Source organism: Melanotaenia boesemani, chromosome 12 (genome assembly GCF_017639745.1).
Source record: "Melanotaenia boesemani isolate fMelBoe1 chromosome 12, fMelBoe1.pri, whole genome shotgun sequence".
NCBI lineage: Eukaryota > Metazoa > Chordata > Actinopteri > Atheriniformes > Melanotaeniidae > Melanotaenia > Melanotaenia boesemani.
Genome location: NC_055693.1, coordinates 32,500,320 through 32,524,763, shown reverse-complemented (window position 1 = coordinate 32,524,763; position 24,444 = coordinate 32,500,320). Strand labels below are relative to the sequence as shown.

The 24,444-nt window shown below is 41.8% G+C and overlaps 1 protein-coding gene across 10 annotated transcripts in view; it reads left to right on the top strand.

The window, feature by feature from the left end:
* lrrfip1a (leucine rich repeat (in FLII) interacting protein 1a) overlaps nucleotides 1-24,227 on the top strand; it is a 61,725-nt gene extending 37,498 nt beyond the window's left edge. For 2 of the 10 annotated variants that reach the window (XM_042001384.1, XM_042001383.1), the window contains 12 exons: nucleotides 318-359; nucleotides 595-645; nucleotides 9,036-9,134; nucleotides 9,454-9,480; nucleotides 9,565-9,690; nucleotides 12,073-12,144; nucleotides 12,369-12,539; nucleotides 13,947-14,039; nucleotides 14,191-14,283; nucleotides 14,453-14,545; nucleotides 14,676-14,820; nucleotides 17,013-19,799. In XM_042001384.1, coding sequence (XP_041857318.1) covers nucleotides 318-359; nucleotides 595-645; nucleotides 9,036-9,134; nucleotides 9,454-9,480; nucleotides 9,565-9,690; nucleotides 12,073-12,144; nucleotides 12,369-12,539; nucleotides 13,947-14,039; nucleotides 14,191-14,283; nucleotides 14,453-14,545; nucleotides 14,676-14,820; nucleotides 17,013-19,255 — 3,255 coding nt within the window. In that variant the 3' untranslated portion in view covers nucleotides 19,256-19,799. Of the gene's footprint in view, nucleotides 1-317; nucleotides 360-594; nucleotides 646-792; nucleotides 829-2,587; nucleotides 2,775-2,888; nucleotides 2,946-3,126; nucleotides 3,187-5,363; nucleotides 5,448-6,358; nucleotides 6,422-6,724; nucleotides 6,803-9,035; nucleotides 9,135-9,453; nucleotides 9,481-9,564; nucleotides 9,691-12,072; nucleotides 12,145-12,368; nucleotides 12,540-13,946; nucleotides 14,040-14,190; nucleotides 14,284-14,452; nucleotides 14,546-14,675; nucleotides 14,821-17,012; nucleotides 19,800-20,995; nucleotides 21,046-21,831; nucleotides 21,953-22,038; nucleotides 22,119-22,207; nucleotides 22,313-23,262 lie in introns of those variants that run through there. The other 8 variants (XM_042001387.1, XM_042001385.1, XM_042001390.1 and 5 more) reach the window with 7 other exon arrangements.
* Nucleotides 24,228-24,444: the final 217 nt, after the last annotated feature.

Sequence of the window (24,444 nt, the reverse complement as noted above, 5' to 3'; positions counted from 1 at the left end):
ATCTATCCCTTCCTTCACACCCTTCATCCCTCATCTTTTCCATCCATCCATCCATCCATCCATCCATCCATCCATCCATCCATCCATCCATCATTCCATCCATCCAACCATCCATCCATCCATCATTCCATCCATCATTCCATCCATCCATCCATTCATCATTCCATCCATCCATCCATCCATTCATCCATCCATCCATCCATCCATCCATCCATTCATCATTCCATCCATCATTCCATCCATCCATCCATTCATCATTCCATCCATCCATTCATCATTCCATCCATCCATCCATCCATCCATCCATCCTTGTCCAGGAGGACAGTGAGAAGTATTCACGACCTTCACGGATTCACACGGTTTGTACTCCTCCCTCTGTTTCCTTCTTTTTTTCCTGTCCTCTGTTTTTTTAAAGACCATTGTGCTTTTTTTTTGGTTGTGATTTGTCGCTGTTCTCCGAAGGTAAAGATTGTCTGGTGGAAAATGAGAGTTTGTGGAGCAGTTCCTCTTTGCTGTTAACGTTTGTGTTCATTGTAAATTAAACATCGTGTCCATGTCTGAAAACCCTAACCATCCATTTCACTCTCTACACAGCTGTCAGACGACGATGAGCGGATGTCGGTGGGAAGCCACAGCAGCGTCAGGGTCAGTATCACTTTTAAGACAAAAATCCAAACATTCCTGAAACTTGTCCCCTCTTGGTCGTCATCACACTTTGACAGACCATGAGTTGTCCTGGTAACAGCACGCCGTCAGTGTGGGCTGCTGATGGTGATGTTTTGTCTCACACAGTCTGATCTTGACTCGGTCGGGGCTTATGGTGGAGGGGTAAGAACCGGTTGTGGAACGACTAACAAAGCATGAGCTGAATTGTTAGTTATTTAATATCTGATCACTACTCGCATGATGAAAGTAACCGTTTTGGGATTTTTTGTGTCATTATTGAAGAAAACTTGTGAGATGTTTGAACAAAAGGAAGCTGGTTTTAGGGAATAATGCATGAATGTTTGCTAACTTCTGTCAGGTGAGTTTTTCAGGGCTTGTTTTTGCTGTTGTAAAGGAAAACTCACCACTTTGGAACTGGTTCAGTTTGATTTTGACAAAAAGAACAGTGTGTCCTGTTTTTCTCTGCACCGTTTTAGGCTCTGCCATGCCTCGCAGTGTTAAGTGTTTCTGCTGTGCTTTCTGTTGTATTGGGAAAAATTCTGCAAACAAGTCATTGTTCCTGGCGTGATGATAATTAAATCAGCCGTATCATGTTTTGGTATTCTTGTCACTGCTTTCTGGCCTGTGTGATCAATGCATTGTGCTTGGATGTGTTTTGTGATGCTCTAGTTGTTCATTTGATTTCATAAAGCCTCATTTCATCAACCCATATTTCACTCCCAATAGAACATGAACAACATATTAGGTCTCATTTTTAATCTGTTGGCAGCAACACGTCTGTAAAAAGTTGGGACAGGAGCAACAAACTGAGGGCCGCTGTGAGCTAAACTCGGGGTTATCTGCCAGTTATTCCCAAAGACTTCAAATCACCTCTGTGTCAGCAGCTTCCATAATCCACGCAGTCCTAGAATAAAGTCCTCCAAATGAGACGGACTTACTATAACACACAAATACACAAAACACATTCAACAGAATATGTGACCACCGCCGAGCTCTCCCTACGTCCTCATCCATTCATTCCAAACATCAGTGAGTCGCCCGCCTGCAGCAACACAGCCACCACCTGGATGCTGATGCTGCGCATCACCTGTGCCACCTCATGAATAATTCAACCAGTATGGCTTCTACAGGGGGCAACACAAGGCTTGAAAAGTAATTGATACCAATCAAAAGCAACCTGAAGGGCATTTGACAACTAATTAGATTAATTAGCAACATGTCTGGGTATTAAAGAGCATTTCAGAGAGGCAGTGTCTCAGTTTTATAAGATGGACTGAGGTTCACCAATCTGAGACAAACTGGGTCTAAACATTGTGGAACAATTTCAGAAAAATGTAAAATTGTGAAGACCCTAAAGATCCCACAATCTATAATTTATAATATCATCAAAAGATTTAGAGAATAGGGAGGAATCTCTGTATGCAAAGGACAAGGCTGAAGGTGTGAACTGGATGCTGGTGATCTTGGGATCCTCAGGAAGCACTGCATTGAAACTAGACATGATGCTATAATCACTGCACGGGCTCAGGAACACTTCCAGAAATCACTGTCTGCAGTCCAGACCTTTCACCAATACAAAACATCTGGAGCACCGAAAACTCCAGCAACTGGTCTCCTCACTTCCCAGATGTTTACAGACTGCTGTTAAAAGAAGAGGTGATGCTACACAAAGATAAAGATCATCCTGGAACTACTTTTTACAGACGTGTTGCTGTCGTCAAATTTAAAATGAGCTCATATTTTTCATTAATGGTAAAATGTCTCAGTTTCACCATCTGACATGTTTATATTCTACTGGGAATAAAATATGAGTTGCTGAGTTTAATAAATTTCACTGTTTTCTGTTCTTATTTATATTTTACACAGCTTCCTAACTTTTTGGAAGTAAGGTTGTACACTCTTCTCTTTCTTCCTCTCTAAGGGCTCCTCTTTAAACAAAAAGTCAAAGAAAAAGAAGAAACATAAGCACAAAGACAGAGATGTATGTAAGCTCTGTAAAAAAAAGAAGAAAATGGTCTGGACATAAATGGCATCAGCACGTCTCACTCCTTCTTTTTTCTTCACAGAGAATCGACTATGATTACGATTACAGCATCGTGTCTGGCAGGGTTAGTAACTTGAACTCTTGAGCAAAGATGATGATTTTTATCAGTCTGGTAGCAGCTGGAAAGGAGTTTAAGCAGCAGCTGCATCTTCTCATCACTCCTGTCTGTCGTTGTCAGAGTTCGAGACTCAGTGATGACAGCAGAGCGTCGCGCTCCTCCAGGATAGACCTGACGGTGCGTTCTGGACACATTTGAATGAGCAGCTTCACGTTTTTTGTTTTCTACTTAAGCAAGAAGCCCGAGCATTAAATCCAGCGGTGCTGAAAGTTGTACTTTAGTATTTCTAACCGTTTCACGCGTTGAGCTGAAACCCAGAGGTTTGTCAGGGTCTGATGTTGTCACCTCTGCCTCTCAGAGCTCCAGACTGAGTGATGACAACCGGGTCTCTCGAGCCTCCAGATTAGACCTGCAGCCGGTGGGTGTTTCTGCTCTGAAAGCAGCTTCTTATTCTCGGGGAACTCACTCAGATTTCTCCGTCTCATGTTCTGTTATTGCATGTTTCTGACCTCAGGTTGAGATTCTGCTCTGCAGTTTGTTGCTAAACACTCTTGAATTAGTGGATTAATTTAAATCTTTGTGCTTCCTGTGTTGTTAATCCTTTGTTGGCACATTTTGACAAGCATGCTGGTTGTTGCTCATCTTTCTATTAATGACAAACTCAGACTCCCACAAATACAAACCCAAGAAGAAAGCATTGGGCCCCATTTACCCATATCTTTTTATCTTATGAGTCTTATTGAATTTGTTATTAAATTTTAAAAGAAAACATTTTTCACCAACGTGTTTGTAAACCGTGAAATTGTATCTTTCCTCTTTGATTAGTGAATACCAATCTCTCCATAAGGAAAAAGAATAGACCAGCTGGCTCTAATTTGCAGGTAAACCCCTGAAAATGTCCATAAAAGTCATGAGACTGAATGACGGTGTGCAGACACAGAGGCGAGGAAAAGTAACAAAATGAATGAAAATGAATAATAATATTAATAAAGATGAGATAAACCTGTTAGTCTTCATTTTTAAAGTGATAACTTTGTTATAAATAATCGCAGTGAGATTTAAAAGCAGCTATATGGACAAACAGGTCATTAATAACTCCAGACCTTCAGGCTGTAGTCTGGTTCCATCCGTGGTGTAGAATAAATGTTCATCTCTTTACATACTAAACCTTTTACAGTTTATAAGCAAATGACCGCCTGCTGTATCTAAACACATCCAGCATCCTTTGTGTGTCAGATGAAATAAAACCTGCTGTGAAAATTCAAGAGGTCAGGACCTCCATCTCCTAATAAAACTAATCTTTATAATAGGGCTGGGCGATATGGCCTAAAAATAAAATCTCCGATTTTTTATAACCAAATCCGATTTCCGATTTTAATCGATTTTTTTTTCTTTGCTTTTACAAAACATAAATAAACTTATTAAAAACATTTATTTGTTTATATAGATGAATGTTAGCAAAAATAAAGCATATAATGTCATAGCTCTTCCACCATATAAACGACTTCATATCTTACATTGAAATATGCGACACAATGCATCCGTGATCTCTTTCCATCTGGATCCTTATCATACAGGATCCACTGCAGAAATAATTCCCCTGATGAAGGTTGTCTCTTAACTAGTGTTTGTGGGTTAAGTTGACTTCTGCATCTCGTAGAGAAATCCTAACAGCATTTCTCACTGCAGTTATACGCACAGCTAAATCCCAGGCATGAGTGAAGGGTCACTTTAACGAAAATCTGTCAGACAAACACCGTTCTGGTGTGGAGGGAGGGCTAAGTCTGCTGCTAACTAACTATGGAAAAAAATCCCGATTTTCAAAAAAATTAATCTCCAGAAATGGAAAATTCGATTTATCGATTTTATCGATTAATCGCCCAGCCCTACTTTATAATAAAAACTGTTGTAGTAAATTCTAATGATTAAATCCCACGTTCAGCAGGTGGATCTGGGAGTCTCAGGTGACTTGGACATTTATGGAGGGATGTTCTTGTGGATCTGGTGAAGGTGCTTTAATGTGCGTGTGGTGTCTATGGAAGGTTTTAGGAAAACCAGCAATAAGATTAAATCCCGTCTTGACTGCGACTTGTTTCCCCTGAGGGAACTTTTAATGTTCAGGTGTGATCAGCAATGTTTTAAATTTTATTTTAGAGTACCAAAATGCTTTAGAAATAACAAAATATGACAAAAACATACATTTTATTACAGTACTTTAATGATCTGAATGACAGAAAACAACAAACACCGAACTTCGTTCAGACATGTCAGAACTCAAATGTTTGTATGAGTCCAAGATACAAAGAGATCAAACTTGTTCTAAAGTCAAACGGTTGGTGCGTGAGGACTAATGTTATTGTTTTTATACCAAACCGATGTGTGTGCTTGGTTTGTGCTTCACGTGTAGATGTAGGGCTACGCTTCACTGTTTCTCACTCGCTGCCTGCTTAAGATGATGTTATTAAAAAAGCCAACTTGGATTTTTTTAGCAGTCGTTTGACTTCTTAAAGATGTGAGGTCTGACCCTCCTCCCCTTCCCCCCCTCTTTCATCTTCCTCCTTATCCTTGCTCGTCTCTCTTGCCTCCTCCTTCCAGGCCTCTTATGCTTCCTCTGACTTGTACGGTCTCAACAGTTTGTCTTCTTCCAGAAACCTCGGCTCAACTTTTAATGGTTATCAGGTCTGTATACGCATTAGAAAATGTTAGCAACCACACACACACACACACACACTACTACACAAATAGAAAAATCAGTCCTAGTTGAAGCTGGAAAAAGCTGAGAATTTAAATTCATTATCTTCCAAACATCTTTCCTTCTTCGTTGCTTTTTCCTTTTCTAGTTCTACAGATCACTCAGTCAGTTTACCCGGCAGCTCTATCGGAGGGTTGGTTTACCTTTGTCCCCTTTCCAGCTTATTTTTCCACTCTGCGCTAACAAGCACCTGCAACTAAAACTGAGGCCATGAAAACACTTAGCTGGGTTTTTGTAAAACTGAATATCCTCCCCCGTCCATCTAGAAAAAACCACCTTGTTCGTGTCAGAATTCCATCCACACCTGTCCACAGAAGTGCAGCATTAAGCACATTCATGTCAAACCTCCTATCCAGTCAGAATAACCTTCCGTGTCTCAGCGTCATCTCCACAAAACATGAAACATGCCTCGGACCTGGCTAGGTGTCAGAAAACAACCGTCCTTAATGTCGTCCTTCGCCTGTGCTCTTCTACATTCAGAGTAAACTCAGTAAGGTTTCAAAGCCTAAAACTCCGGTTGTTTATGTCCCCATGCAGTAGAAACTGAGTATTCACAAATCTTCACTTCAGTGGGGAGTTTTTTTAAAGAATTGTGTTTAATGCCATAAATCTGCATTTTGGTGTAGATGATGGGCCAAATGATGGAGGGACATATTGGTAGTGAGATACCCTGCTACGTGGGGACAAGGCCTGAGAGTTTATGGTGAAGTTTCAATGATTTAATGTCACACTGGCAGGATTTATCACCACCATGTTAAAATCAGCATCCTAGAAATCTGCCTTCTCACACACTTCTTATGTTGTGTGTATGTGTGTGTGTGTGTGATCATTTGCCCAGAACTCCTCATATGAAGACAGTCTGTGCAGTGGGTCCCGGCGAGTCACCGGCGCCACCTCCCATGTAAGACGGTGTTGGTCAGTGTGATGCACGAGTCACTTTGTTGTGTGGAAAACGTCTCAGACTGAACATGTGCATGTCTAACGGATCGATGCTAGCCGTCACCTGACAGCGTGGTGAAATGTTGAAGGGGAACGTCTGTGTCCTGCTGCATGGAGACTGTTTCCAGCGTGCAGTTAACGCTGATAAAAATGGAGGCTAATTTTGTTGCGTTGGAGTGCAGGTCACTTTGTTAGTTTTGTTTGGCTGGTTTTTTAGAAGCATGCTTGTTAATGACAGAAACATAATGTTGTTTTCTCTCTGCAGCCTTTAGAGTACACTAGTTACCGCAGCTCCAGCTCCAGAGCTTCCAGCAGGGCCAGTTCAGCTCGCGCCAGTCCAGTGGTGAGAGTTCCCTCCCCAGTCACACCACCCATAAAACTCAGGGATTTGAAACTGAGGCAACATGCACAATGAAAACAAAGTGGCCCAAATCTGACTTTTTTGTCCATATGTGACCCACATCAGATTTTTAAATGGTTGGATTGTTGAATGATGCATAGATATGTGGTCATGTCATGTGTCTTTTGCTTTTTCTTTTCATTGTATGATCTTTTTATTAATGAGTGAAACTGATCAAGCATGAAGACCTGCAGTAAGAACAGAGCCTGAATGTTAATTTGACGTTAAATTTCTATGATGTCGACGTGGTTTTCAAAGCAAACAAGAAATACGAGGTCACCTGAAGCTCTCCCAGGTTTTCTGTAACCTTGGTAGACCGTTCAGAGCTGGAGATATGATCATTTTGATTTAATCTTTCTCTTTTTTTTTGTCATTTTACAAAAAAAAGTTTTTGTGGTTTTATTTACATAAATAAAACAATTTCCAGCTCAGATTTGAGAATTTTTGTACATTTTTTACTCTAATATATTAATAGATAAAGGTTAAATTAATCAGATGATGACGTACTGAATGATACCATAGCGGTTAAAGTACTGAGAACAGGCCAGACCTGTAATGGTTAAAGTTATTGTTTGCTGAACATATCAGACCTGACATCAGGTTGCCCTGTTCTCTGAATTCTCTGTTGTGGAAGCATTTTTTCTTCTGTGTGTGATCCAGCAGGTATGTCCAGCTGTTACAGCGCTGTTAGTTGTCATGTGACTGGATCATAAGTCAGGTTGCAGATCAAACTTAAACAGACACTCGTCTCAGTGTCTCAGTAGCTGTTCCATATGGGTGATTCTGCCTCCAGTACTGGGCCTCATGTTACAGGATCACAGCAGCGATAAATTTATACTTTTAATCCAACAGTTTTCTCTCCATATTGGGGATGATAGGCAGGTAAAATTGGTCTTTTGTATCTTTACTGTTTGGTTATTCTGCATGTACACGGTGGGCTCTGTCCCACATTTCCAAGCCTGATTCTAAAATATCATTTCATGCATTACCAATAACCAGCTTCAAGTCCTGAAATGTGACAGTGAAGCTTTTTGCTTTTTTTGTTAGTTTTATTTTTATTGGAAACATTGGCAAGCATAACAGAAACTACATGTAATGTGTCAGCATTTCCTAATTATGAGTGAAATCTGAAGAGGATTAGAAAGCAAGCATAAAAAAGATCTACCCCATAGAGCCTCTCCCAGACAAGCAGAAGGGAGAAAAGTAAATAGATTTAAAGTTTCTAAACATAAGCACACAAAACATAAAAACACAAGGCCACATTAAATAAAACCTAAAGTCTACTCCACTTCTAGACCCCCTGAGTGAGCATTTTATTTTCTGTTAGCTGCATCGAATCAGTTAGCAACAAAGATTGTTTGAGGGAGTTTGTTCATTTCTAGTATAAAAATAGTCTTCTATGCATAATCAGTGTTGCAAAAGCAGAAATACATTTATCCATTTTTCCTCATATTGAATGATTTCAGCCTTTGAAACCAAAAATGGCTGCTACTGCAGCAGGTGTGAAACCCGTACTTGTGTTTCTGATAGTGTTTTAAAGACCAAACACCAGTAATTTACTGGGGTAGGGCATGTTGCCAGGGCTATTTCAGCATCGGTCACATTTTGCATATTAATTAGGACACACACAAAAAAAAGAGTCCTGAGCAAGACTTTAATTTAATTTAATCTAATCTAATGCTGTCATTCGCTCTCCGTACGTCACAGTTCCACTTATCCTCATATATTTAATATCGCAGTTCCACCCAACCTGCTCTTCTTTTCAGATAAGCTGTGTTTTTAAGAGATGATATACAAACCTTTATTCCAGAAATGTGTATTTTGGAGTTGAATGTAACTCGTATGATGATGAAAGAACGTAGCATCAGAGTTTTAAAATAGTCTTACTACATGGAATAAATACTTTTTTTTTTTTACTGTTCACTGATTCACAGATGATGTTTGTATTTGTTCTTTTACTCTATAACTAAATGAGCTACTCCTCAGTAGGCAGCAGAATGCATTCTGTGTGTTTTGATGCTCTTTATGTGCTTGTGGAAGCCAGCTGGAAAGATTTGGATCCTCTGTGATGAGGCGGCTCCGTCTCAGCTTCTTTAGATGCTTTCCAGTGAAGACTTTGCTGTGTTGACGTCAGGCTTTTCCTTGTTCTCTTTCGCCCCCTGGTGGTTGTTTGTAGGACAACTGCAGTTCTGTTGCCAGTTTTTTGAGGAGCACAGCCGGCGCCAGCGGGCTCCCCAGGGACCTGGAAGATATCACTATTCCTGACTTTTCTGATGTGAGTCGCTTTGCGGGAGGCCGAGATGTGAGCTGAGCTTCTGCTTCGCTGCTTCTTCTGATTGTGTTTGTATCTGTGTGGTCCTACGGTGGGCACCACCACGTTGTTTTGGTTTGGTGTGTGTGTGTTTAACAAGTAAAGATGAGGGATTTTTTTATTTTGACATCATGTCTATCAGTTATCTGCATGGTAAAGGTGAGAGAGATCATATTCTAACCACCAGAGCTGACGGCAGTGAGGATTGTGACTTGTCCTCCCATCTCTTCGGCCTCTTCATCAGTCTCTGGGTGTTCTGATTGGTTGTTCTTTGTCTCTACAGGTGGAGGACAAAGAATATGCTGAGAAGGTGAGTAGCATCATCACATAGATTAGTGACATACTGTACTTTGGATTGTGTTTTTAGTAGCGATCTGTACATTTGTCTTGTCAGGGATCTCGAGCAGCTTCTGCCTTGACAGCAGCAACCCTCACCTCTTTAGGTGGAACGTCCTCCCGGAGAGGAAGCGGAGAGACGGCTTTAACTGTGGATGCTGAGAGCTCCATACGAGAAATCAAGGTAATGGACAGAGATCATCTAGGATTGTGCTGCTTTAGTCTCAAACAACCTGTCATGCTTGTTGTATTGTCATATCGTAAATATTTGTTTGTATTTGAGTGCATCCCAACAGAATAATAAATAATTTCTTAATCCTACTGTAGCTTTTTTAGTTTTACTCCAATATGAAATTTAGAAAGAAAACACACTTAGAAAGACGGCTGGAACTGTGGTGGAGAGGCTGAACAACTGGTTTCCATCATGGATAACCCCGACCATCCTCTCCACCACACACTGGTCAGACTGCTCCACCAGACCGAGACAGATCACTCTGTTCAGTAGCTCACCTATGACAGGCTTTACCTGCTGCTTCTATCCACTTTCAGCCATTTTATTCTACTTTTTAAATTCTATTTGGTTTGCACATCGTTTTGCTTACGTTTGATTCTGCACATCCTTATTTAGTGTAAACCTTCTTACTTAATAAGTAAGAAGAACCGGCTGTAGAATAAGATTCTGCCTTTGCTCTGTGGATATGTATATATTGTACATAGATCTGTCTATCTGTCTTACTCTCTCTCTCTCCCTCTCTCCACCATCTTTCAGGTTTTAGATCATGGGTGTCAAACTCCGGTCCTCGAGGGCCGGTATCCCGCCGGTTTTCAATGTCTCCCTGATCCAGCACACCTGACTGAAATTAATGGCTTATTGTGAAGAAGTTGACAACAAGCTGTTGGATCCATTTGATTTTATTCAGGTGTGTTAAATCAGGGAAACAATGAAAACCTGCAGGATACCGGCCCTCGAGGACCGGAGTCTGACACCCCTGTTTTAGATGTTTCCTGCTTCAGTCTCAGCTTATTAGCTCATTAAATCCCCACTGCTATGAAGGCTATCAATCAATCAATCAATCAATCAATCAATCAATCAATCAATCAATCTCAGCTAAAAGTTTCCCAGTCTGGTCCTCCAGTGTTAATTATAAATCTCACACCTGGACTTTTTTATCTTCACATTTGTTTTTGTGTTCAGTTCAGTTTGTATCGCACCAATTCACAACACAGTCATTTCGGATCAATTCATTGTGATTCAGTTAAAGCAAAACCGCATTAGTCCAGTTTATAATGACTGTTCATGCAAGCCAATTCATAAATAATAATAAAAGCTTCTCTAAGCAAACCAGCGGATTGCATCCAATCTCGTCTTTGATTCAATCCTCCATCCTGAGCATGCACAGCGTGGTGGGCAACAGTGGAATAAAAATGTTCCCCATTTGAATGACGTGAGCAGAAACCCACAATTCCTTATCCTAAAAAACACTAAACAGGGAACAGAAAGCGGATTTGACCCTGATGACCTGAGACATCTGGTTGGTTCATGACGAATCAGAAGATCCTGAAAGTATTTCTACCCTAAACCAGTGGTTCTCAATGTTTTTTATGTCACATACCACCTCAGAATATATGAGAGCTCAAATGCCAGCGACATGGAATATAGAAAGTCCTAAAAAACACAGAGATCTGAGCCTATTCTGGTTGTTTAAATACTTTTGATTTGGCATTAATATATACACCATTTATTAACATAATATAAAAATACAAACATCTATTTTATAAAATGTGTATATACATATATATAAAATCAATGTAAAACCACTTTTTTGTGTTTAGTAAAATGGCAGAGTAACAGGTGGCATGATGTTAGTTTCACTGGGAAGGTCAGACTGGAAACTCTCTCCCAGTTTTTTTCATGATGGACCATGGAACACTCAGGATATGATGGTTTGAATTTAATCATAATATTATCAGTAATTTACAGACTATTGGGCACGTAATTTATTAATTGGTTGATACTGGAAAATTCTTCAGTGTACCACTAGAGGGAAGAAGAGTACTACCACTGGTACAAGTACCTCAGTTTCAGAACTAAACTGAGTACTACCCTGAGTATAGCCAGTACCAAGCCAATGTAAAGATCTGAGGACTGGAGTTCTAGGATCCACTTTCCTGGTCTTAGTGAGGACTGGAGCCGCAGCGTTCTGGACTAACTGCAGCTGTCTGATGGACTTTTTACAGAGACTTGTAAGGTCAGCGTTAGTCCAGTCTACTAAAGATAAATGCATAAAGACATCCTGAGACATCCTTTAGTCCTCCAGATGTTCTTTAAGTGATAACAGGCCGACTTCATAGCTGTCCCAATGTGATGCTGAAATTCAGCCCATGACTGCTTCCAGGTTTCTGGCTTGTTTCTGGCTCACAAACATTACTTTCCTGTTCCTTTGTGTCATTCATGCTTTTTTTGTTCTCATTCTTTCTACAAAACACTTGACATCATCCACCTTTCTGCTTCACCTTCATCGTCACGCTGCGCTTCTCTTCTCACCGCTGCTGCACTCTCCAACAGGAGATTCATGAACTGAAGGATCAAATTCAAGATGTGGAAACCAAGTACATGCAGAACCTAAAAGAAGTCAAGGTATTAGCCTGAACTCGGCCACAGCTTACTAACCGAGTGTAACAAACTTGTTCTGAATGACTTCTCTCACTATAAAGCTTATTTAATCTGACCCCTGTAACTCATCCATTCATTACTACAAAGTATGCAAGCTTGCCTTTGTTACTGAGGAGAGTATGTCTGCAGTTTAGTTTTAGGATGTGAGCTTAAATCTGTTATATTCCCATACCCTGTCATTATCTTAGGATGCTTTAGCAGAAGCAGAGGAGAAGTATCGGAAGACCATGGTGTCCAATGCCCAGCTGGACAATGAGAAAAACAACCTGATGTACCAGGTGGACACACTCAAAGACTCGCTCATGGAGCTGGAGGAGCTGCTGTCTGAGTCACGTCGGGAATATGAGGAAAAAGTCAAGGTACAAACTGATGCTGAGAACTTTGCTCTAAACTTAAAAGTATAACAAAACAGAGAATTTAAATCTGTTATTAGAGATGTGTATTCTCACCGGCCACTTTATCAGGTCCACCTTCTACCAGGTTGGACCCTTTTTCCTCCAGAACTGCCTTAATTCTTGGTGTCATAGAACTAACAAGGTGGTAGAAACCTTCCTCAGAGGTTTTCTCCATGTTGACATGACAGCATCACACAGTTGCTGCAGGTTTGTCGGCTGCATCCATGATGAGAATCTCCCGTTCCACCACATCCCAAAGCTGCTCTACTGGACTGAGATCTGGTGGCTGTGGAGGCCGTTGGAGTCCAGTGAACTCATCGTCATGTTCTAGAAAGCAGGTGGAGATGATCTGAGCTTTGTGACATGGTGCATTATCCTGCTGGAAGTAGCATCAGAAGATGCTCCACTGTGGTCATAAAGGGATGGACATGGTCAACAACAATACTCAGGTAGGCTGTGCTGGTTAAACCAGGACACATTGGTACTAAGGGACCAAAGAAAATATCCCCCCACCATTACACCAGCAGCAGCCTGAAGCGTTGATCCAAGGCAGGATGGATCCATGTTTTCATGATGTTTCCACCAAATTCTGAGCCGAGCATCTGAATGTGGAGCTGAAACAGAGACTCATCAGACCAGCAACGTTTCTCCATCTTCTATTGTCCAGTGTTGGTGAGTGTGTGTGAATTGTAGCTTCAGTTTCCTGTTCTTAGCTGACAGGAGGCACCCGGTGTGTCTTCTGCTGCTGTAGCCCATCTGCTTCAAGGCTGGACGTGTTGTGTGTTCAGAGATGCTGTTCTGCAGACCTTGGTGGAACCAGTGCTGATTGGACTTCCTGTTGTCTTTCTATCATTTCCAACCAGTCTGTCCATTCTCCTCTGACCTCTGACATCAACAAGACATTCTGGTCCAGACAACTGCTGCTCGCTGGACATTTTCTCTTCTTCAGACCGTTCTCTGTAAACCCTGGAGATGGTTGTGTGTGAAAACCCCAGTAAATACTCAGACCAACAACCATGTCACGTTCAAGGTCACTTAAATCTCCTTTCTTCCTCATTCTGATGCTCAGTTGGAACTTCAGCAAAGTCGTCTTTACCATGTCTACATGACTAGATGTGTTGAGTTGCTTCCATGTGATTGGCTGGTTAGATATTTGTGTTAACAAGCAGCTGAACAGGTGGAGCTGATAAAGGGGGGGAGTGTAGTGTTTTGCTTCTACCATCTGTAATGACAAGTAATCCTGATGGTATCTAAACAAATGTTGGATCCAACCATGTAGCCAAAACCATAACAGTTGACAGTAACTGAGACGTCTTCTGTTTGTCTCGGTTGTTGAGCTGATTTTTTTTTCTTCCTTTTTGTTCCCTGCAGGAATTTGAGCGAGAGAAACACGCCCACGGTGTTCTTCAGTTCCAGTTCAACGAAATGAAAGAGACTCTAAAACAAAGCGAGGAGCTGCTGAATGTGAGTATTTTCCTCCAGCGAGTATTGCAGAGCAGGAACAAACATATGTCCTTCGTGCATGTTGGGCTGCATTTCACAGCTTCCACTTCTTTTCTCGCCCAGTAAACACTTTCACAGCTTCTCTTTCTTCTCAACTCTTCCTGCTGTTCAGGAGATCCGTCAGCTGCGTCTGAAACAAGACGTTTTTGTAAGAGAAATATCTGACCTACAGGAGACGGTGGAGTGGAAGGATAAAAAAATCGGGGTATGGTCTGATGAGCACTGATCCAGCTGTTCCAACTCAGCTTTTACTGGCATGAATATACTGGACTATCTTCTTTGCATGACTCTGAATCTTCTCACTTTCCCATCTTTTTACTCATCGTCCACTCTTCATCCTCCTTTGCACTCTGCCTCATGGCGGCTCTACTCAGGCCTTAGAGCGACAGAAAGAATATACAGATGCAATTCGAATTGAGCGAGACGAACTCAGGGAAGAGGTGGTGAAGCTCAAAGATATACTAAAGGTACTCAGTATGTAAAAAGTACTGTTTATTTTTCATATTTTTAACCTTTGGTGAGTTTGAAAGTCACTAAAACCAAATTTCATCTTCATAAGAAACCGAGCCAGCTAACATTTTGACCACTTTTGTGCAGAAACATGGAATAATATTGGGACCCGATCTGAACATTAATGGCGATGTTGGAGAAGCAGAAGTTGACGGGTCAACTGGTGCAGAGCCCACGTCCCAGTCGGCTCAGGATTCCCAGACCTCCCCGACCGAAGGGAACAGCATGCTCGGTAAAACCACAACTGAAATCTGCTTTCCTTCTTCCTGCACAAGCCAGCACTAGACTAAACGACGAGTTTCCTTCCAAAATCCACACAAACAGAATCAAACATGTAAACATGAATCCTGAGTTCTGCAGTCTGGGTGTTCAGTGGTTTTTGAAAGGAACTCCTCAGTTCTCAGCTTAATGCTCCTAATGACACATCAGCTTTTAAAATATGAGTCTGGTGATCTTCTTCGTTGTTTGAAAAACTAAGGGTTTATTCGTAGAACCGTGGGCTTTGGCAACAGAGGGGTGAAGTATCTCCACAGGGTTCATTTAGTTGTTTTTCTCAGAGTCTCTAATTTAAAGATGGAATTAAACTTTATCAGCTTTCATTCAACAAGCCAGATGTAAAAGCTAAAAATACTAAAAACAGGGGTGTCTAAGTCTGGTCCTCGAGGGCCGCCGTCCTTCAGGTTTTAGATGTTTCCTGCTTCAACACACCGGACTCAGATTAATGGCTCATTAAATCCTCATATGACTTCAGGTGGATTAACACATGCACGTGTACTTTAATGTTATGCGACTGAACTTGGTGGTGCCCCCCAACGACGTCTAATTCAGCAGCCATCTTGCATCCTGTCTCTGCTCTGAGATCTCTCAGCTAGTTAAAGTTAGTCTGATGTTGACTCTTATCTCTTCCTCTGTCACTTTCTCTCTTTCTTTTCCTCTCTTCCTCGTCCATCCCTTATGTGCATTCAAAATAACCCTTATGTTGACATCCAGTTGCTGGTGTGTGACGTGGTGCAGTAAAGCGAAACACAGCAATAAGGTGATGCTCCAGGTTCAACAAAAACCTGTAGCGTGGTTTCCTCAGCCTCGGAGTCTTGGGACGATGCCGGGAAACGATCGCTCCAGACATGTGCATCATGAGTGTCGGTGTACCATCAAAAATAATCAGAAGCAGAAGTTTTATGGTCAGAGTGTTGATTTAAGTTTGGGCAAAATTTGACAAGAAGCTGTTGAGGATATCAATTTAATTTAAATCAGATGTGTCTGAGTAGAGACCACTAAAACCTGCAGGACAGTGGACTTCGAGGACCTTACATTGGACATCCTAGTACAAGAAGAACTAAACCACTTTCTCTCTTTCGCAAAGATCTGTTGTTTTTACAAAAAAGATCAGATTAAAAGCCACTCTGCTCTGAATGTAGTATATGATACCTCAGGATATTTTACATGATAGACCCACTTTAAAGCAACACTACGTAACTTTCCAACCATAAAACTCTTGTGTTTCTGACATTCATGGCACTGCCGTCCTGCAGCGTCCTGAGGCTGACAAACCGACTGCACAATGTTTTTTTCCTGCCCAGAGCTGGTGTGTGTTTTATGTCACACACCAACACACTGGCTGATTCATCTAAGACACCCAAAACAACATTATTAGAGGGAGAGAGGTAAAGCAAGAGAGAAAAGGACAGAGCAAGAGATAAAGACGAGTCAACATCAGACTAATTTTAACTAGCTGGTGAGATCTCAGAGAAGAGACAAGATGCAAGATGGCTGCTGAATCAGCCGTCGTTGGGGGACGCCACAGTGCTAAAGCTCCTCTGTTAAATACAGTCAGAAGGAAGAAGAAACCTCTTTAAAAGAAGAGATAATAAGTAAGAAAAAAGTCAAAGAAAATGGACGGTATTAAAAAGTAAAAAGTATTATTGATACACAAGAGAAATAATAGTGAGGATCACCAGACTCATAGTCCATGAATCATCTCCTTCACTACGAACTAACACTAGATTTCTTGACTTTGAGTGTTCTGGCTTCTACTGCACTTTTATTATCATTAAACTCAATCACAGCTGGCTCTCTGCTGCAGGTGGGGTTGGTTTATAAATGCTGACTGGGTTTAATGGTTTTTAAAATCATCTGGTTCTCTGGAATAGTTGGCAGATTCAGCCTAGGCTGGGAATCAGAAACTTTAATCCTTCCTTCCTCGCTCGTGCTTCTCTGACGTCGTAGCTCTGGTTTCCTTTCTGGCTTCAGATTCAGCCGGGTGCTCTTCTTTTTCTTTCTTTCTTTCTTTCTCTCTCTCTCTCTCTCTCTCTCTTTCTCTCTCTCTCTCTCTGACTTCTGCTGTTGCTCCTCCATATGAAGATTACAGTGTTACATCTTTTTATTTTTGGCTTTTATCAGCGTGTGCTCTTCATGATCTCCCAGGAAACTCAGAGTTGGGAGGTTGCAGAGAGGCAGAGCTGGATCCTGAGCAGCAGCGAGAAATGCTTGAGGAGAAGAAACACTGGAGCGCTGATCCGCTCTGTGATGTCTCTGCATGTAGAGAAAAACAAGAGACGTGTCTGCTGAATGAAGAGGATGAAACTGATGCTGCGATGGTGGTCGGCTCCGATGTTGGTGAAGAAAACAATCCAGAAACAGGAAAATCTAAGGAGGGAAAGTCTGAGAGCTACGCAGATTTAACGGAGGCAGAAACCCAAAGTGATCATATTGGAGAGACGTGTGTCAACCTTCCAGAAGAGCAAGAAAACAAAGCAGATGCTGAGGAGAGCAGTTTGATGAGCACAGACTCCGGTCTGCAGATAAACGATGCAGAAGTCACCGTGGAAGAAAGTTTAGCCGGAGAGGCGAACGCAGAGCCTCAGCCAGAGAAGACGGAGGCGGTGGAGAACAATGAGGCCGATGAAACTCAGAGTAAATCTCAGTCTCAGGTTTCTACCACTTCAGGGAAAAAGAAGAAGAAGAAGAAGAAAAATAAAAAGAAAGGAGGAATTCATGATGACAAGAACCAACCAAAATCTGGAACGGTGAAGGAAAACGAGAAAACGGAAAAAGAAGCGGCTGCGAGGAATAACGGCTTCACAGCTGAACCTGCCACTGAAACGTTCTCCACATCAGAGGTCGAGACCGAGCAGGACAAGCATGAAGGAGCAGAGAAAGAAGTTCTCCCAGAACCGAGCGTAGATCATATTTTAGAAGAAAGAAAAACTACTGATGAAACTTTAGAAACAGAGAAAGTGGACTCACCAGATTCAGAAAGATCCTCTCACGTCGAAACAGCAGCAGATTTCACTTTGGACAAAGAACTAACATCTGAGACAGAGAAAGTAGAACAAGTGGACTCTGTGAGCAGCTCTGATCCAGAAACCAGCCTCCTCGCACTCGACATGGATAAGACTGAGAGCGGGGAAGTCATCCACACCGAGTCTAAAACTGCTGGGGTTGAAGTCCAGTCTCTCAGTGAGATGAGGTCTGAAAGCATCCTGGAAACCGGCAGGAAAGCAAACACTGAAGCTGCTGGTGACACCAGAGCTGCTGAATCTGAGTCTACAGACAGTTCTGAGAATAAAGACAACATACCGGCCTCACTGCCGTCTCCTGGCAAGATCGCCGATGAGGAGAAGAGCTCATCCGACTCCAGGCAGGCTGTGGCCAGCGACCTGGGCCCTGAGGGGGCTGCTGAGCCCGCCACAGATGATGGTGAGCCAAAGGCAGAGACTGTACCAGAAGGATCTCCTTCCTGTCATGATGGTGAGAATTCAGAGTTAAATGAAGACGGGGCCAGAGAGGAGGTGCTTAATGGAGACAGTGAGGATCTATCTGAGGCAGACGGCTCTCTAAACTGGGAAAACGGTTGTGCTTCAGTAACAACAAACACTGAGGCTGAAGCTGTAAAAACTTCCCAAGGCCCGGATCAGACTGAAGAATCAAATATAGAAGCAGAGATGAACAACACGGATGAGGATGGTGTGTTAAAGCCAGCAGATTCCTCTGTGGAGCAGGAAGCAGCTTCTCCAGATGATCCAGAAACCGAACCATCTGATGAGGCTTCAGCTCAGCAGCTGCAGGAAACCCGCCATGAAAAGACTGAGGGTCATGATTCCCCTCAACATGCCAAGCTGGACAACGATGAAGAGGACGGAGAAGACGAAGAAGGGCAGTCTTTTGATTTTGATGAGCTGGATGTGGAAGCAGCTGTGGTGTCCAGTCTGTCCAGTAATCCAGAACTGGATGAAGTTGAAGAGGGGGTCGAAGTAACATCGGATGAAATCAACAAGGCAAATCACAACTTCAACAACTGCAACCAGGCAGACGACACCGTTAAAGAATCCGACCGTTCGCCTCATGAAGAAGCGACTTCTGAAGAGGTGGAAAATGTGTGTGAGGATAAAGAAAACCAATCAAAGAAAGAAAGTAGCCAATCAGACGAGCCCATGCACATGAAAGAGGAGGGGAAGGTTTTGGATGCTGGAGAGTCAGGCGTCCCTCCAGAGAAAGCGCCCTCGCTGGTGGAGGAAGGAGAAGATGCTGTGAAACTGCAGGGTAAAGATTTGGATTTCCCAAAGATCGCAGGCCAAGTGGTGAGCGACAAAGATTCAGGGAGAGATGCAAAGAAGGGCAGCAAGAAAGGCAAAAGCAAGGGCAAAGAGGATTGTAAGATGTCCTAATCTACAGACTGTAGCTGGAATAAATGCCCGTTATCTGACCTGCCTTTCTCTATTCTTTATTAGCCGCCTGTTTAGTGGTTAAAAACGTGCACAGCCTGAATGTACTTGGATTTTTCCCAAAGTTTGTATATTCATCTCCTTTCACTGAAGTCACTGTTGAAAGCAAAAGCTGAAAGTAAACTTGTTGGGCAATGAGAATATAAACTGTTCATTTACTGTAAGTCTTACTGTTGGACCAAAACCGCATTTGTTTTGTTATTTAAAAGTCTTTTAGTTAATAATGCACATTTATCACGCTGCTTGTAATGTGTTTATCACTCTGATAATCATTCTAATTCTTCGCTACCTAAAGAAAAAAAATGAACGTGAGGTGTTCAGCCAGCTGGTATCGGCACGTTCAAGCTGTGATGTTAAAAATGTTCAGTTTGTCATTAAAATCATTCTCACATTCAGATACTCTGCAGTTCAGGATGGGTTTGACCAAGTCTGTACTTTGTTTTACATTCTGAAAAGACTAAAATGCTAATAAAAAATCCTGCAGTTACTTTGTTTGTTCTAAATATACATTTTTTGTGACTTTCTTTATGTGACAGAACGTTCCTCAGATGATAAAATCCATTCATTTAAACTTAAACATTCCCATTATTACACCTGAATACAGCCCACTTCTAAATAAAGTAGTTCCAGGATGATGCTGCTGTGATGGATGCAGGATGTGGTTCAGCATCGTCTTGCTGAAACCTGCAAGGTCTTCCCTGAAAGAGACGTTGTCTGGATGGGAGCAGATGTTGCTCTAAAGCCTCCATGTACTTTTCAGCATTGATGGAGCTTCACAAATGTGGAAGCTGCCCACGCCATAGGCACTAATGCAGCCCCATCCCATCAGAGATGCAGCTTTTCACCTGTCCACTGATAACAAGCTGGATGCTCCCTCTCCTCTTTAGTCTGCAGGACACACTGTCCATGCTTTCCAGAAAGAATTTCACATTTTCATCCATCTGACCACAGAACAGGTTTCCACTTTGCCTCAAACCTTTTAAATGAGATCTCTTATAGGAAGATTTGTCTCAGATTGGTGAACCTCTGTCCATCTTTCCATTTGAGAGACTCAGCCTCTCTGAAATGCTCCTTTTGTACCCGGCCATGTTACTGACCTGTTGCCGCCAGTTTTTTTTTTACTTTACAAGCCTTTTGTTTTTTTAAAATGTGTTGCTGCCATCAGATTCAAAATGAGTTCATGTTTTCCATGAAATGATAAAATGTCTTAGTTTCAACGTCTGAGATGTTGTTTATGTTCTACAGGGAATAAAATGTGGGCTGATGGGATTTTAAATCCTTGCATTCTGCTTATATTTACACTCTACACAGTGTACCAACTGTTTTGAAGTTGGGGTTGTATGTGGTCATTAACTTTTGTGTGATTGTAGACCTAGAATCTGTGTGCTCCTGCTTTGACCCTCTTCTCCACAGTTTGTGCATGCTAACACCCCCCACCCCCACACACTCCAAACCCCCATGGATGCCTGCTCTGTTGCATGCATCAACCTCAGCTCTCCCTTCCCACCATCTCCCTGGCTCCTTCCACCCCTGGTATGTTGAGTTATTTTTTCCTTTTAAAGACGGATCATCTCAGTTTTAGTTGTGATGAAATAGGATCTGAGATGTTTGACATTCCAAATTATACTGATGATGTTTAACCAACAAATGAGGAGATTCTCACATGTGTGTGTTACTTTTCAGAGATTCGCCTGAGGAAACTGGTGGATGAGCGAGAAAAAATGATAGAGCAGGTGAGTCGTCTGTCCGTCATCTACAACAGTGTCGTAGTTCATGCTGTTTTACACCAATTCAAGATTTAAACTTGACTATTTGATACCAAACACAGAGCTCATCTGTTTCAGGAAATGCCACATGAACATCTTCTCACACAACATGGAAAAGTTTTGTATTAAACCAGCATTTATCCTCATGTAAACTGTGTAACAGCCTTTTATAATCAATGCAGCCACTATATTTACCCCACTCAGTAATATGTGCCATGTGTAGGGTTGGAAATCCATCCCAGATTTTCCTTATAGCTCTAATTTTAATCAATTATTAGTTTTGACATTTAAAAATGTCTTTCTTCCGCATCTGCATGAGGAGACTGGAGAGAAAAAACACTTGAAATACTTTAACAGGAAGGAAAACCTCCATCAGAACAACTTTCAGGAGGGGGGCCATCTGCCTGGACCAGTTAGGGGTGGAGAGGGCAGGAAAGAGGGGTCAGCCAGTACAGCGTATATTCATTCAGCTTTTTAAAGGGATGTAAGAGGCGCAGGCAGCAATATTTAACTAGCATACTTCCTGTTCGAGCAGGCATGTTACATTTCTGTTTTCAGTGATGTAAGACTGTAGTTGAAACTAACGCTTGCGGGTCGCCCGCACCAGCACCGAACCCTGAACAAATTACAGTATGGTACATTTTCAGAATCCACTTTAAACGTCTGGGAAAGTCTTGAGTTTTTGGTTGATGTTAAAATTGGGATCATGTTGTGGCTTTCTGTCAGGTGACGCGTTTATGTGTCCGTTGACAGATAAAGAAGCTGAAGGCCCAGCTGGACCAGAAGGCCCAGAAGAACGGCACCGACAGCAGCTTTAGTCCAGACGGGGAAATAGTTGAAAATGGAAATGATCCAAACATCATGGATTTGCAGAGTGGGGGCTCGTGTGCTTTAAAACACTCTGATAGTTTTTGTTTCGTGTGTGTGACGAATGATAAATCTTTACTAAATCCTTTCTAGGAGACTCCAGCCGGCAAATTAATGAACTCAAGTTCAAACTGGTGAAGGCAGAACAAGAAGCAACGGCTTTAGAGCAAAATGTAAGTTAAGAATTCAGTCAGAGCTCATCTTAGTGTTTAAAATCATGTCAGTGTCGCATTCAGGAGGATTTTAACTCTTTGTTGTCCAGGTGACCCGATTGGAGGGGCAGGTGGGGCGTTACAAGTCTGCAGCAGAGAACTCAGAAAAAGTGGAAGATGAGCTGAAGGCTGAGAAACGCAAGCTGCAGAGAGAGGCAGGGGGTTGTCTTACGTTACACTAAAGCTGGAAGCATGCACACTTTATTCTTTTCAAAGGAAACCAATTCACAGGAGTGTTGAGAGGAAATCTTTCTTGTAATATCACAAATAATATCAGGCCGTGTTTCTCTGGAAGTTGTGGCTGGTTTAAAACATTTTCTCACAATTTTCTTTCGGTGATCAAAATTTCAAATAAATATTGTTTTAAAATTTACTGTCCCTGAACTAACCAACCCAAAAAGACTCGTTAAATTTGATTCTCTTAACTAATATGATTACTGATCCTAAAATATCTCACGTCAAAACACTGCCCTCCGCCAGCCTGAAGATCGGGGATGGTGGACTTCTGGACATGTTGAATGTCATGAATTTGATCGTCATCGTCCACTAAAATACACAAAGTTCTGACATTTTGCTGTTTTTTCTTTTGGTTTGGATTATGTTCACAGCTGGAACCAATCAGCTTCTCTCCACCAGATTTTTAAAGTAGCACCTGTAATAAATTTGTTTCTGGACCGTGAAGAGAAAAAATACTGAAAAACATAAGAAACTTCATTAAAAAAGGAGGATAAAGTGGTTTTTGTAGAATTCGGTTAATTGCTGTAACTAAGCACCTAAATGTCTAAAATCCACTTCTCTCACGGAGATGATGCAAAAGTCAGATTTTAATATGACACGAGTAATAACTTTATTGTTTATGCATTAATAAATTTACACAATTATTAATCTCTTTGCATTAACACCTTCATCTTGACAGCCATAATAAAAATCCCAAGTTTATTTGATAAGCTGTATTGTATATTTTAATCAGCTTATTTCTCCCAAATTTACTTGGAGAAGAACATCCCGACAGCTTTTCCATCTAGCCTTGTAATCTGGATTGCACCTCAGCATGCTCATTTAAATAAAAATCATTGAGTTATCTTTCTCCTTGTTTGATCAACAGTTGCGATCGGCGCTGGATAAGGTGGAAGAACTTGAATCAAACAACAGTCACCTGTCTAAGAGACTGGAGAAGATCAAGTCGAGCCGCGGCATGGCTCCGACTCCGTAACCAAGCAGCTTCATTCAAAACTGGCCGATCACCTGGAAGAGAATCAACCTGCTTCCTGGACTTCTCCTTCACCTGCCTGATAACCACCTTTAAGATAAAAAAGACAAAAAAATGCATAAAAAATCAAACCTATTGTTCACAGAATAGAAAACACCAACAAGACGTGCCATTTCTTTGTTTTCTGTCGGATGAGACTTCTTGGTAGCGTAGAGAGTAAATGAGTGATGGAGAGGATGTCAGCGTATCACTGCTCTGCTGAAGGAAGCCAGCCAGAAAACCTCCCACGTAGAAAGAGACGGAAGCTGCACTGCCTCATTTTTCTGCTCTTGAAACTAGTTCGTGGTGGAAGGTGGAGGAATTCATGACGGACATCAGATTAGTGAACTGCACCAATGGAAATGGCCCAAAGCTGCGAGTGCGTTTTCCCCGTCCACTCTTCTTTTTCTCTTTTTGCATCCAAAGCCAAACCATTGTTAAACATTTTTTGGGATTAACTGAAGAAGACTTCATCAGAATAAATGGCTTTTTCTGCACCCTTCACACACAATCTATATCATCACTGTCATCTAGTGGTTTACTGAATGTTGAACGACCCAGTGTGTAGTTGCCCTTCTGCTTAGATGCAGCCACACCTCCGAGCTTCTGTCTGCTCCGTGTAGTCGGTCACTGGTCGTCCCTCACACCCGTTTAATGCTGAGACTTACTGAAGAGGAAGTGCGACAGCAGGGACTCAATCTGTGTTAGCAGGAGATACTGAGCACACTGGGAAGATGCTGCTTCACTGTTTACAAAGCTTTAAAATGTTTGTAAGGAGACATGAAGAACTGTAATCTTTGTGCAATAAAATGTCAAACCACTTTCTTCCTCACATGTGCTTTACATGACTTCACAGTGTTTTTGGCTGTGTCAGGGTCAGATCCCAGACTTTGCACGGATCCCTGAAGAACAGAAAACTTCAAAAGGAGGAAGAAGATGCGGAGTTCAGATTGTCGCTAGCACCTCGTGTTGTTTTCAGTTTCTTGTAAGGTTAAGGTAGCCTCCTCATCAAGTGGTTTCTTTTTCAGGTTAGGTATT